The following is a 13,156-nucleotide window of genomic DNA, read 5'->3' as shown; positions in this document are numbered from 1 at the left end:
TCCATATCGCCCATCACTAGTATGTTCTTATTAAACCTTAAGAGGGAAACAAAACCTTTTGAACACTAATAAAAATATTATATTCACTCAATAACAGCAGCACACAACACACTGAATTATTTCCTCTGTATTTCATCCATTTCCCCCTCACGGATAGCAGTGGCTGCCATAACATTACGGGTGGTCCGAGAAGCAATTTGGGGGGTGGAGGAGGGAGGGAAGCCTGCAGGGTACCCGGGGTGGCATCGACCAGGGTGATACCGTCATGCCACAACCCTGCGGACGCCGACCAATGTCAGTGATCAATCCTTTCGCGAGGCTGTAACTTTCAGATCCCTTCAACGCATGCGTGTAGACTACGTCACTTCCTTCACTCGCAATCTTTACGACGGAGCTGCTGGAACGTGATATTTCAATGTAAACCAACCATACGACGTTTGTTAAATCTTTTAATAGTAGTACACGTAAATATGTGACTGTTTGTGGTGTTTTTTTAATTGTTAATTTAAAAAAAAAAAGAGGATAAAAACACAATATCCAACGTTGACGTTGGTCAAAAACCAAACAGAAAATAAAATAAAAAACAAAACAAATCAGAATTCACTCAAATCATACTTTTTAATTATTATCCCCACAAAGTGGAAAGGGGATACTGTAGGTTTGAGCTCCGTCCGTGCATCTGTCCGTCCGAGTTAAAGTGGACAGCTTTTTTCAGAACACATTTAAGATAAGATAACCACATTTTGTGTGTGGCTTCAGAGTATCAATACCTTGATGAAGTTTGAAACTCACATACATCTGCCAGCAGGTGGCGCTATAACAAAGGTCAGTGCGTTTTGGCTTTTAACTCCTACATTGTATGTCGCACATTCAAAAATTTCATATCAACAGATTCCCTGAATAACACTGAATCAGCTGAGCAAGGCCACGCCCATTTCCGCCTGGAGTTTTGTTGGCGCAAAATCGCGAAAACTGCACAACCTACTTTTTCTAACTCCTCCTTGGGGTTTTGTCAAATCAGTGTGAAACTTGTCATTTAGAGTCTTCAGTTGGACTTGATCTGAATTTGAGGAAATCATTTTGTTCAGTCAAAATATGCGCAAATTATTAACGAGTAAAGTTTTCTAGCTAGCTATAAAAACGCGAACTGTTGCATATCTTGGTCAAAATAAATGCTAACACCACCAATTCTGAGATCTTTGGTTGGCATGTGTCTGTGGGGGAATCAGCTACATTTGAATAATGTAGGCCACTAGGGGGCACTGCAGATATGGGACATTTATATTTCTTAAAAATCAAGACCACTTTTTCAAACACATTTTGGCATGTAAGTTTCACATTTTAAATCACATCTTCATAAACTTCATATCCACGTGTTCAATGCAAACTGTACGTAGGCCTGTGTCCTAATGCTCGCCCTGTGAAAAGGATTGAGCACTGACACGCACCCCTCACGAGTGCGCCCGCTGCGACTCTGTCTTGTAACTCGTTCATTGAGAACGGTTCTGTGCTGTTTGGAGTGGAAAAAAAGCGATAGTGCGTTATTTTTCTGTAATGAATTAATCATAGTTAATGCGATAAAGTCCCAGCCCTACTCAAATTATTTCACATCAAATATTAAATGCAAACATCAAAATAAGATGAAGATGACTAAAACACACACAATGTCTACACATCTGTTAAACTCACACACATCACATTAGACTGTTTTAGACTTCATTACATTGTGAACAATCATTCGTTCATACGTTTGTTGTGTTTCAGTCACCTCGCTCAAGGCGCTCACCAGCTACGCAGAGTGTTGAGGGTGGTGGAGTCTCGAGGCTCTCAGAACTTTAGAAAGGTGACACACACACACACACACACACACACACACACACACAGTGTTCTATCAAAGCTTGTTTTGTGCCTTTTTCTTGTCATATTTTTGTGTGTTTATGTCGTAGTTTTGTTTATTATTTTTTGTTCTTTTTTATTTCGTGTTACAATTCTGCATGTTCTTGAAGTCGTGTTTGTTGTTTCGGGTATTTTTTTTTTGTGTCATTCTGTGTATTTATTCATTCATTCTGTGTCTTCTTTTGTACATTTTAATATCATTTTGTGTGTTTTTGGAGTACTTTTCTAGATGTTTGTTCTCATTTTGTGTGTTTTTGGAGTACTTTTCTAGATGTTTGTTCTCATTTTGTGTGTTTTTGTTGTCATTTTGTCTGTGTTTGTCATGTGTGTTCAAGTAATTTTGTTCATTTTTAAGTCATATTGTATACCTTTCTATTATATTTGTCGAGGTTTTGTGTGTTTTGGGGTCATTTTGTCTACTTTCATTGCTTTTTTTTTTTTTTTTTGTTTTTTGTGTATTTTGCTCTATCTTTTGTATATTTTTTGGAGTCACATTGTGTGTTTACTTTATGGGGCGTGTGTGTGCGTGTGCATGTGTTCTCTTCCAGTGCGCTGCGAGGAAGCTCGCTGAGGTTCTCCTGAGCTCTGTGAGCGAGGACAGCTACTGGCCCCCCCTGGGACCCCCACCCTCAGCATGGCTGCACAGAGAGGGAGCGGCGGCCTCCAAAGACGCCATCTACCCCACCATCAAACCACCACAGCGCTACAGCACCGACTGGTAACACTGGGATGAGTGGGACATTCACAGCACAAACACACTGTTCACACAGATTCCTTTAAACGCCACATGACATAGGACACATGTGGCCCTACATTTAATATTGGCCCCCAAAATATACACACAAACTGACTGTAGACATAGAGAAAATGTCAGCAAAATGACACAAATCAAGAACAAAAAAACACAACATGACTCCAAAAAACCTGCAATTCAGCAACAAAATAGAAACAAATTACACAAAACGTCAACAAAACTACACAAAATTACAGAAAAATAGCCAAATTGATAACATTCATATCTGATCAATCTCAGAGTACAAATGATAAATTTGATCGTCATTAACTTGTTACGTCCTCATGTTTTGAAAGCCCCGCCCACTGAGGTCCAACAAGAAAAGAAAGTTTGAAATGACAATCAGCATCATCACCTCTGAGGTGGAGCAAAACAAAGATGTGCTTTTTGAACATGTGAAAACTGGACTTTAATTTAAACGCTCAGTGGAAGAGGATCAGCTACTGAGCAGGTGACGTCTGCCCCCCTGTGTGCACTGAGAACGCAGAGATCCTGGAGACACACACAAATATGACGTTTATATCAAATAAATATGACATTAAAGAAATTAAGGATCTAAACGCTTTAAAAAAAACCTTAAAAATGACAAAATGTTGTCCATTGTTTGTGTTTATTATGCATTATGCCTATAATTAGTCACATTACTGATTAAATACTGCAGCGCAATTGTAAATGAGTCCCTATTTCCTCCGTACAGCCTCGGAAACAAACAGAGCAAGTCGTGCAGAGTAATATAAGCCGCAGAAACAAACTAGTGCTGGCATTTAGGAACCGAAAAAACTAATCAAAATTCAAACATCTTCATAAGGGTTCCGGTTCTCGGAGTCCATCCCTAATAATAGGATAGTGTGTGCGTGCACTGGGTGAACCTATGCACTCCTGATTTAGCTTTAGCTTTATAGTTCAGTATTCTGTGAAAGGAAAACCAAAAATCACTAATAACGTGGGCTTTAAAAATAAAAAAATGTTGGTTTTAATTATCCATGTAGATCTGTTCTGAATATGTCTGATAACGCTTAAATGACAGCTAAGGATTGTTTAATACTTTATTTTCAGTTTCAGTCACGTTATCGTACACGAGCTCAGACCTGATGTGAGATCTGGTCGTAGCGTACGATCACGTCACAATTAATAAATACCAAAGCTTGTGTGAATATGGACGAACACACATCGTACGCTCAGATCTTAACGTACAAATGGTTGATAAATGAGGGCCAATGACAGCAAATACAAAAATAAACAACAGAAATACACAAAATGATTGTTAAAAAACACACAAATCGACAAGAAAAGTACACAAAATGACACAAAACATTCACAGGAACAATAGAATGACACAAAAGACAACAAACCAAAATGTCTTATTGTTTTTATAATGTTTATTATTAGGTAGAAAATTATACTCACACTGAATATTACCAGCAACTCACAAAATACACTGAATAATGAAAAGAACAAACAAACAACAAATTACACAAAATGACACCAGTAACACACACAACAACAAAAAATACACACAAAACAACAACAAAAACACACTAAATGAGAGACATATACACAAGATCACTAAAAAATACACAAAAAAAACATAAAAACATACAAAAGGAAACATCCAAACGACACCAAACACACACACACACTGAGAGAGAATAATTCAAATAATACCAACAACACAAAAAAATGACAACAAAAACACACAAAGTAAGAGACAAATAAACTGAATAATTAAAATCACAAACAACAAAATTATACCTAAAACACACACAGTGATGATAAAATTGATCTTGATTAGAACATGAACTGAAAATACAAAGGTTTATGTTGGTCCCACATCAGGAGGGAGATGATCGTAAATTATAAAAACTATAGAAATAAATATATTCAGGAGGCACTACATACTGTTTCATTCACTTATTTACAAAATGAGATTTTTTAAAATTTGTGTTATCACTCATTCATTCCATCATAATGATCTATAGTTGATTTTTCATAGTATTCTGAGCAAAACGTAGTAGTTGTACAAGGTTGTACTTAGATTAAAAAGTAAAAGAAAGGGGGGTATTTTAGCCATAGAAGTTTGAGAAGCACTGGCATGTATAACCATTGTGTTTATGGTGTATATACTGTATATATAATCAGTATGGTTGTTCCCAGGGTTGTATGGGCTGTTTCCCATCTTAAAGGAAGGGGACTTCCCTCTTATCTAAACACAGCTCTAAAGATAGAGACTACACTGACTGTAGAGTCCTGGGAGGCTGAAGACACTAGCTCACATTTCTATGGGTTTAGATAAACAAACATGTGACAGCAAAGTGCTGAAAATACATGATCACATGATCACAGGTTCATGATGAGATGAGATAAACTCTGTTCTACATCATCTGAGATCATGTGAAGCACACATTTAATGTGATGTTCTGTGATATGACAGTAAAGACCATGACTTACTCATTTGTTCATGTTCATGTTTTTTCCTCTCATCGTTTGAACCTTTACTACGTTTTGACTTCATCGTACTCAGACCCTTTGACTTAGTTAGTTAGCACATACATAATAACACAGAGTGGTCATCACAGCAGTAAGGTGATTATATCAGATCTGAGGGTCACATGATCAACATTCATATTAGCATTTGGAATAATGACCAATCAGAACATTAATACAGGAAATAACAAAGGTGTTTTTTGTTGTTTTGTGTGTTTTTGGAGTCATTCTGTGTGTTTTTGCTGTTTGTGTGTGTGGTCGATTTGTTTTGTGTATTTGTGTTTTCATTTTGTATACCTTTCTGTGGTTTTTTTGTTTTGTGTTTTTGCAGTTTTTTTGTTTGTTTTTGGTGTTTTTTTGTGTTTTTAAGTCACTTTGTGTATTTCTGTTGCTGTTTTGCATAGTTTTATATAATTTTGTGTATTTCTGTTCTCATTTTGAGTATTCTAGTTGCTGTTCTGTGTATATACATATATATCCCAATCTTTTTTCCCATCCACTCTGTGGAACTTCGTGTTGATGATGTCATAGGTTCTCTCAGAGTCACACAGCTCAATGTTGACAGGTAGTCATGGTTAGGAGTGTGACGATATCTCGATACGGCGATATATTGCGATATTTTTACGCACGATCGATTATCAATATGCTTGCGCTATCGATTTTTTTTTTTTTTTTTTATTTTTTTTTTTTTAAAAAACCTTTTCTGCATTTTCACTAAAATGTGCAGGTTTGTCTTCACATAAAAGTTGTCACTGTTTGTTGAAGGAACCAATATATTATTTACTGGAATATTGCACTATAATGATGTCACTGGTAAGAAAGACACTATTTTTTGTTTACATAAAGGACTATTAGAGATACTTATTTGTTTACATTGGTATGTTGACACTTATTTACAGAAATGTTGCACTAAAATAGTGTCACTGTTCATAGGACACTTTTTCAATTTTTTGTTTTTCAGAGATAAAATAAAAAATTGTATTTTTTCACTTAATCTTTTTTTTTCTTGTTATGACATAGATTATCGTAGACTGATTTCTGACCAATATATCGATAATCTCAGTATCGTTGTATCGTGAGATAATCATTATCGTGAGCTTTGTATCGCGTATAGTATCAAATCGTGAGGTACCCAGAGGTTCCCACCCCTAGTCATGGTAACCCTGAGTTTACCATGTTGCCATGACTGGAGTGTGTTAGCAGAGCTTGAGCTGCTTGGCGGAGGTCTGTGCTCTCTGACTGCTTTTTTACTTTTGAATACTTTAGTTGGCTTTTGTGTATTTTTGTAGTCGATTTGTCTATTTTTGGAGTCATTTTGTGCATTTACTTTTGAGTGCCACATAAATTTAGTCTAAGGGCGCATGTGAAGCTCGCCCTGAGGATGTTCTGTACTCCTGCACTGTTTGTTGTGTTTAGTAAATGTGCCACCGACAAAAGAAAGTGATGAATGATAGAAAAGAAAGAAAGGAAGGAGAAGTCCAACACCTGAGATGTTTCTGTATTATGATACAGCAGAGGTGGTCCGTACTGGGTTACTGCTGCTCTGTGAGGCTGAAAGTGGACTCCTGTGTGTGTGTGTGTGTGTGTGTGTGTGTGTGTGTGTGTGTGTGTGTGTGTGTGTGTGTGTGTGTGCGTGTGTGCGTGTGTGTGTGTGTGTGTGTGTGTGTGTGTGTGTGTGTGTGTGTCTGAGAGACACAGGTGAACTTCCACTTCTTGGTTCTAGTCCTTGTTTTCTGTGTTGGCAGTTGCTTCTGTCCTCAGGACGTGGTGGAGGAGGCTGTGTTACTGCTGCTCATCATAGAGTCCATGGTGAGACACACACACACACACACACATACACACACACACACACACACCTTTGTAACAACACCTTTCCTTTGCTGCTGCAGGCCAGCGGAGAGGCAGTGATCAGTCGTATGCCGGACCAGGCCGAGGCCCGTAAGGCCAGCCTGGAGGAGGCCACCTCCGTCTATGACCTGCTCACCATCAGCATGGCCAGGAGGGGGCAGTACGCCATGCTGTGTGAGGTGCCCATTCACACACTCTTCATTTTCCATCCAACCTTGGGGTCAGGACCCCATTTAAAGTCAGGAGACACTAGGAAGGGGTCGCCAGATACCTTCAAGAAACTAAGAACATTTTGTTAAACAGTTTAAGCCCATTTTTGCTTATTTTTATCCTTTTTCTGCAACTACACCAAACTTGCCATGTTTTAACTTCTTTTTATCACTTTTTTGCTATATTTTTGATACTTTTTGCTACAATACGTTAATCTCTGCAACTTCTCAATCACATTTCAATGCCTTTTTTGCACATTTTTTTCCCACTTTTAAGACATTTTCAGCACTTATAAACCCTTTTCCACCTAATGTTGCATTATTGTCAACCTCTTTTCACCATATTCCATGCATTTTTGCCAATTTAACCACATTTATGATTTGTCATGCCCATTATTTTCCAGTTTAAACTAATTGTTCCTTTTTACCATTTTTTCTACATGGTTTTTGCCCATTCTAACTTGCAACTTTAAAACTATTTTTTCTAATACAAATATATTTGGGTATGAAATCGTGCTGTTGATTAACCCTGGTCCAACTCTCAACATTTTTGTCTAAAGTATTTCAGTTTAGCATATTTAGTTGTAACATGTCAGAATGACTGCTCTCTATGGGTTGAAACCAGGATATTACAATGGATGTTTGCTATTGGCTGAGAACAAGATCATGTGACCTTTTGGGACCATCTTGCATCACAAACAAGCACTGTTAGCCCCGCCCCTTATATAAAAACTTTCACCTGTGGAGTCTACAATCTATGGTGAGTTGGTTGGATGGAGAGAATAGTGAATAGAGAGGTATATTGAGTAATGAATAGCTAGTTAGCATAGCATAGATTGTTCTTTGGAGATTTTATAGTATAGAGTGGGCGTGTCTTAACTGCTCCAGGAGCCCCGCCCATAATCAAGGCATTTTTTGAATTTCTCTCCTAGTGGCAGGTCAGGAGAAAGCAGGGGTTTAGTTACATCTTTAAGATGACTCTATATACTATGGCCCAAATAATACTAAACTTCATGGATAACAGTAGATATTATTCAGATGAATAAATAAATATATAAATAAATACATACATACATACATAAATTAATGAATAGATAAATAAATAAATAAATAAATAAATAAATAAATAAATAAATAAATAAATAAATAAATAAATAAATAAATGTGGTTATCACTAGGGATGTAACGATTAATCGTAAAGCAGTTAAAAATCGATTCATAGGTACCACGGTTCACATCGATGCTCTGAAAATTGAATCGCAGTACTTTTTTTAAACAGCAGAGGGCGCTATATATTAATCCTTCCAGATGCGGACGTGACGGGCGGAATCTGCTCCTATTTTCTTTCTGGCCGCCATTTACTGTTAAACATGCTCATAAATGATTCTTTACTCCTTTAGCACCAAAAGAATATCAGTAATATTACGTGAATATCTGTAAAAGTCATGTTTTTCTATTAGCTCTGTCTGCTAGCATAGCATCTCTTCTTAACTGGTGGAATAACTGCATGCCAACCCACCACTGGTTTACCAGCGCCCTCTGCTGGTCTAAACAAATATCTGACGTAAATACAGTAAAATGACTGTTTTTTTTTTTTAAAAGTCCAATTGTTAAGGCACAAAATACATTTTCAGTTGCACTTTTAAAAAGAAAAATAACTATTATGCAGTTTTGAATTGTTTACTATAGAACCAGAATTTAAATTAATAGGTTTCTTCATTTGTATTATTCCTTTATTTATTTCATTCAAGATTTATTTTTAGTTAAATTGCATCATTTTGAATAGTTTATCAAGGGATTCTTTTGACAATGAAAAATAAAAGGATAATAGTCAGTATTTTCCCCAAAAAAATAAAGGAATATTTTTCAGTCATTTGTCAACATTCCCATTTTGTAAAATAAATCGTGAGAAAATTGTATCGTGAACCCAGTATCGTGAATCGAATCGTATCGGGAGTTGAGTGAATCGTTACATCCCTAGTTATCACAGATTCATAGAACAATAGACCATCATTTTACTGACTTTATGGATGGACCCCAAAAATCTCTCCCCTTTATTCCCCCTTATAGATGGTCCTGTCTCCACATGACTGTTCTTCAATGTTCATGTCTGTGTTCAACCACCTTCAGCTACAGTGGGGGTCCCTGCTCTATGGAACCTTTATTTTGGAGGTCACAGGATAAAAAGGTTGAGAACCACTGTCTTAAACCCAGGACCTTCTTGCTGTTTTTATTCAGTATTTTCAATGACTAATAGCATTGAAACTATAATCTCATCACATGGAACAAAATCCAATCAGACTCATGATCTTGTGATCTCACACATTGATCAATCAAATGGGTTTGTGTGTTTGTGTGTGTGTTTACAAATATTAACACCATCGATATCAGCTTTATCAATGGGAATTGAGTCTTTAAAGAAATGCATAAACTATTATGCTTTATATTTTAGTCAACTATATCTGACAGATTTAGCCGACTAAAATCTTTTTTGAGTATGGCTGTGTTACAAATTCTATACTAACGTATTATACACTACACAGTTAGTATATACTGTAGTGTATACTATATACTGTTAGTATGATTAGGATGATGAGCGTTCCCACTGAAGTACACTTCTAAGTTTCCCAAGATGCATTGAGAACCAACAACGACCAAAACCTGAAGCACACTGAGGCTAAATGTCTCTAGCTGTGTTTCCATCACAGTTTTTCACAAATTAATAGTGATATTTCTAAAGTTATGACAAAGTAGAATTGCTCTTTGAACGTGTTTCTATTGAAGGTTGTATAGAGAGCCTCGTAACTCTGGTGAAACTCATCCCGTGAGACTTTGCTGCAGGAAGACGAACCCTTTAAAGCTCCTTAGAACACTCCGTATTCCTTTATTGTTTCACGTTATGTGGCACTAATCATTTTTAAGTATAATGCTAAGAAATGTCTGCGTTTCCTCTTCTATCCACATGTACCACGCCATGTTTACTCAGAGAGAAGTGGTCATGTGACCAGGTACATCACATCCTGTGATGTATAAAAAAAATGTTTCTATTGAGCTTTAACGATAGATGTCAATATAGAAACGTTTGAAAAACCTCCTCATGAAAGGCTAAAAATTTTACATTTTTATATTTGAGTGTTTTTTTTTTTTTCAAAGTTCAGATGTTACCATCACAAGTTTTTATTGAGCTATTCAGATTTTGGGCATTTCCAATAATAATGGAAACCCAACTTATGTTGATTTTCCACCTTTGAAAGTTCTGAAAACATTTTAAATGAGAAAGTGACCAAGTAGAATATCAACATGTGCTCATTTGTTCCATAAAACTCACGTAAACACATTTCATTCTCACATTTTGGAGATTTTCATTTTGTGCTACTGACAAAACTTCTTGTTAACTTCAAATTAAGAGTCCTATTTACCGTACAAAAATGTTAAATAACTAATGGAAGACAAGGGGAGATGCTTACATTACATAGTTTGATTTTTAGCTTGAGGCCAGTCCAAGGACCATTTTACATTCCACTCACAATGCATCATGGGACAGTTGAGTATGACTAGTGTTCCCAACGTGCATATTTAAAAAATGTCTCCATACATTATACAACGAGGCAGAGGTGTCAAAAACACGAGTTTTCAGTACTTAAGTAAAAGTATAGATACTTGACTAAAAAATGACTGGTTAAAGTAAAAGTATTGAAGTTGCTCCCTTACTTAAGTAGATATTACTAAATGTACTTAAGTAAAAAGTAAAACAAATGTCCCTTCAATAATAAGACAGGATTTTTAAACCAGCAAATTACATATCTTTTTTTTTTTTTGCAGAACGTGTAAAATACTGGTACATATTTGTAAATATGTCAAGAAAAAAATTAAGTGCAAATGCTTAATAAAACCTAGAGCAGCTTTGATTAAACATGTTTAACAACTTAAATGGAAATGGAAAAGTAAATGGAAACAAGTTAAATCTGTTCATCTTTATGAACACCTGGATGATTATAGATAACATTTGTAGATAAAATGTTTTCAGAAAAAAGAAAACAAATGCTCGGTAAAACCTAGAGCTGCTTTGAGTTTAACATTTTTAAAAACTTGAAAATGTGAACCATAAAACTAAGGAACCTGCCTAACGGGAAAAAACTCAAACTACCAACATGTTGCGTCGTTTTACGTCGTGATGTCATCTTAGAAGGTTCTAAAAGTAACGAGCTCATTTTTAAAATGAAAGGAGTAGAAAGTACATATATTTGTTTTTAAAAAGTAAGGAATAAAAGTAAAAAGTCGCCAAAAAAATAAATGGGTGGGCTTTGGCTTTGCCAAACTTTTTAATGAATGTCCTTATCAGAGCGAGTGCAGGGATTACGTGTCTCTTTCCCCATCACTGGCTCTCCTCCACTTCCTGCTCCTTCCATTTCACTTCTTTACAAACACCAAACCTCCTCATGTGACTTATAACGCAGTTTGATTGATTCAGATATATCAGACATGACAACTTATATCACAGCAAAGGCCACAGAACTGTGATTATTAGACGGTCACATGATCAACATCATTCATCTGGTGCCCCTTATCACACGTGTTTTTTCATGTGTGTGTGTATTTATCATGAATTATCATGTGTAAATCTTCAATTGTGCTTGTGAATTGTGTAAAGTGCACAGCACCTGATACACATGTGGAAAGCACCACCGTCCACTAGGGGGCAGTACTGAGTTATCTGCTGAAGATGAATTCCATTTACCAATACAAGCATCAAGAATATCTAATAAAGACAAAGTCACTGTTATTTACTGCAGTGTCACCACAAATCACTGTAGCCTTCACTCATTTCCTGTTCATCAATCTATCATGCTTTGTTTGACAACATTTTAATGGATTTTTATTTGTGAAAATGTTTTTGATGACACTTGTCTTGATTTATGGATGCTATATTTTCTATAACACAGAGTAAAATTGTCATAGATCCCCAGTACACCCGTTTGGCCAAATAAATGATGTATAGACTATAGTAAGTAAACTTAGAATCTTTACCACCCTTTCTGTTACCAGAAAGTAACAAATGGGAGGAAATGAAAATAGGATACAGTTTTAGTGTGAATTTATTATTTGAAACCACAATTTTGAAATTGATTAAATACATTTCTTTACATTTTCTTAAATTTTTAACAAAAACTGCATAACAATTGTGAAAACATTTTTCTGAAAAACATGTGGAAAATCTGAAAAATATATGTGAAAATTGTGGATTAATTTGTGAATATTTCTGAGAGTCCATCTGTCAAGAGAAGATCAGCATTTTTGAAATAATGAATATTTCACAATTCAGTCATATTGTGAACAAATAAATCTGCTGTGAAACTTACAGCCTGTAACTGTCTTTGTGAATGTTGATGTAATGTCTGTGTTGTTTAAAAAGTATGGACCAACATGATGTCAATATTCAGACAATAGCAAGAAAAACATGCAAAATCTGCTCAAGATAAGTTTACTTCACTTTTGATAATAAAACGCACACTTATAAAAAGCTTCGTTCCAGTTCAAGAAATACCATGACATCATGTTTTCTCTTCAAAGCAGCAGAGCATGGCAAGAGCTTTAAACTATTATTCAGCATTTTTAATAGACTCAGCTAGGTGTTAGCTTACTAAGTACACAATTAATTCAATAAGAAATATATGTACGTCCTATCTAGCCTACCATAGTACGGAAGCCCTAAAGACTCATGAAGGCTTTGTTCTTTTTGACATAATAATATTCAATCACGTCTGATAAATAGCCTGTCGACTCTCGCCCTCAATGAACCGCTAACAAGGGGCGGTGTTGTGATGCGCCCAGTCGTTGGTCAGCAAAGAGCAAGAAAATAGGGCCTATTTTTAGAATATTTATTAGATTAGTTATCATCGTCATGTTTTTATTGGACTCTTGTGAA

At 36.0% G+C, this 13,156-nt stretch overlaps 1 protein-coding gene across 1 annotated transcript in view; it reads left to right on the top strand.

Annotated features, from left to right (window-relative positions):
* LOC114476342 (tetratricopeptide repeat protein 7A-like) overlaps positions 1-13,156 on the top strand; it is a 77,523-nt gene that overhangs the window by 28,687 nt on the left and 35,680 nt on the right. The window contains exons 6-9 of the mRNA XM_028467775.1: positions 1,765-1,843; positions 2,445-2,614; positions 6,919-6,982; positions 7,063-7,200. Coding sequence (XP_028323576.1) covers positions 1,765-1,843; positions 2,445-2,614; positions 6,919-6,982; positions 7,063-7,200 — 451 coding nt within the window. The remainder of the gene's footprint in view (positions 1-1,764; positions 1,844-2,444; positions 2,615-6,918; positions 6,983-7,062; positions 7,201-13,156) is intronic.

The sequence above is a fragment of the Gouania willdenowi genome, chromosome 15, assembly GCF_900634775.1.
Source record: "Gouania willdenowi chromosome 15, fGouWil2.1, whole genome shotgun sequence".
Lineage (NCBI taxonomy): Eukaryota > Metazoa > Chordata > Actinopteri > Blenniiformes > Gobiesocidae > Gouania > Gouania willdenowi.
This window is presented reverse-complemented; position numbering and strand designations above follow the sequence as displayed.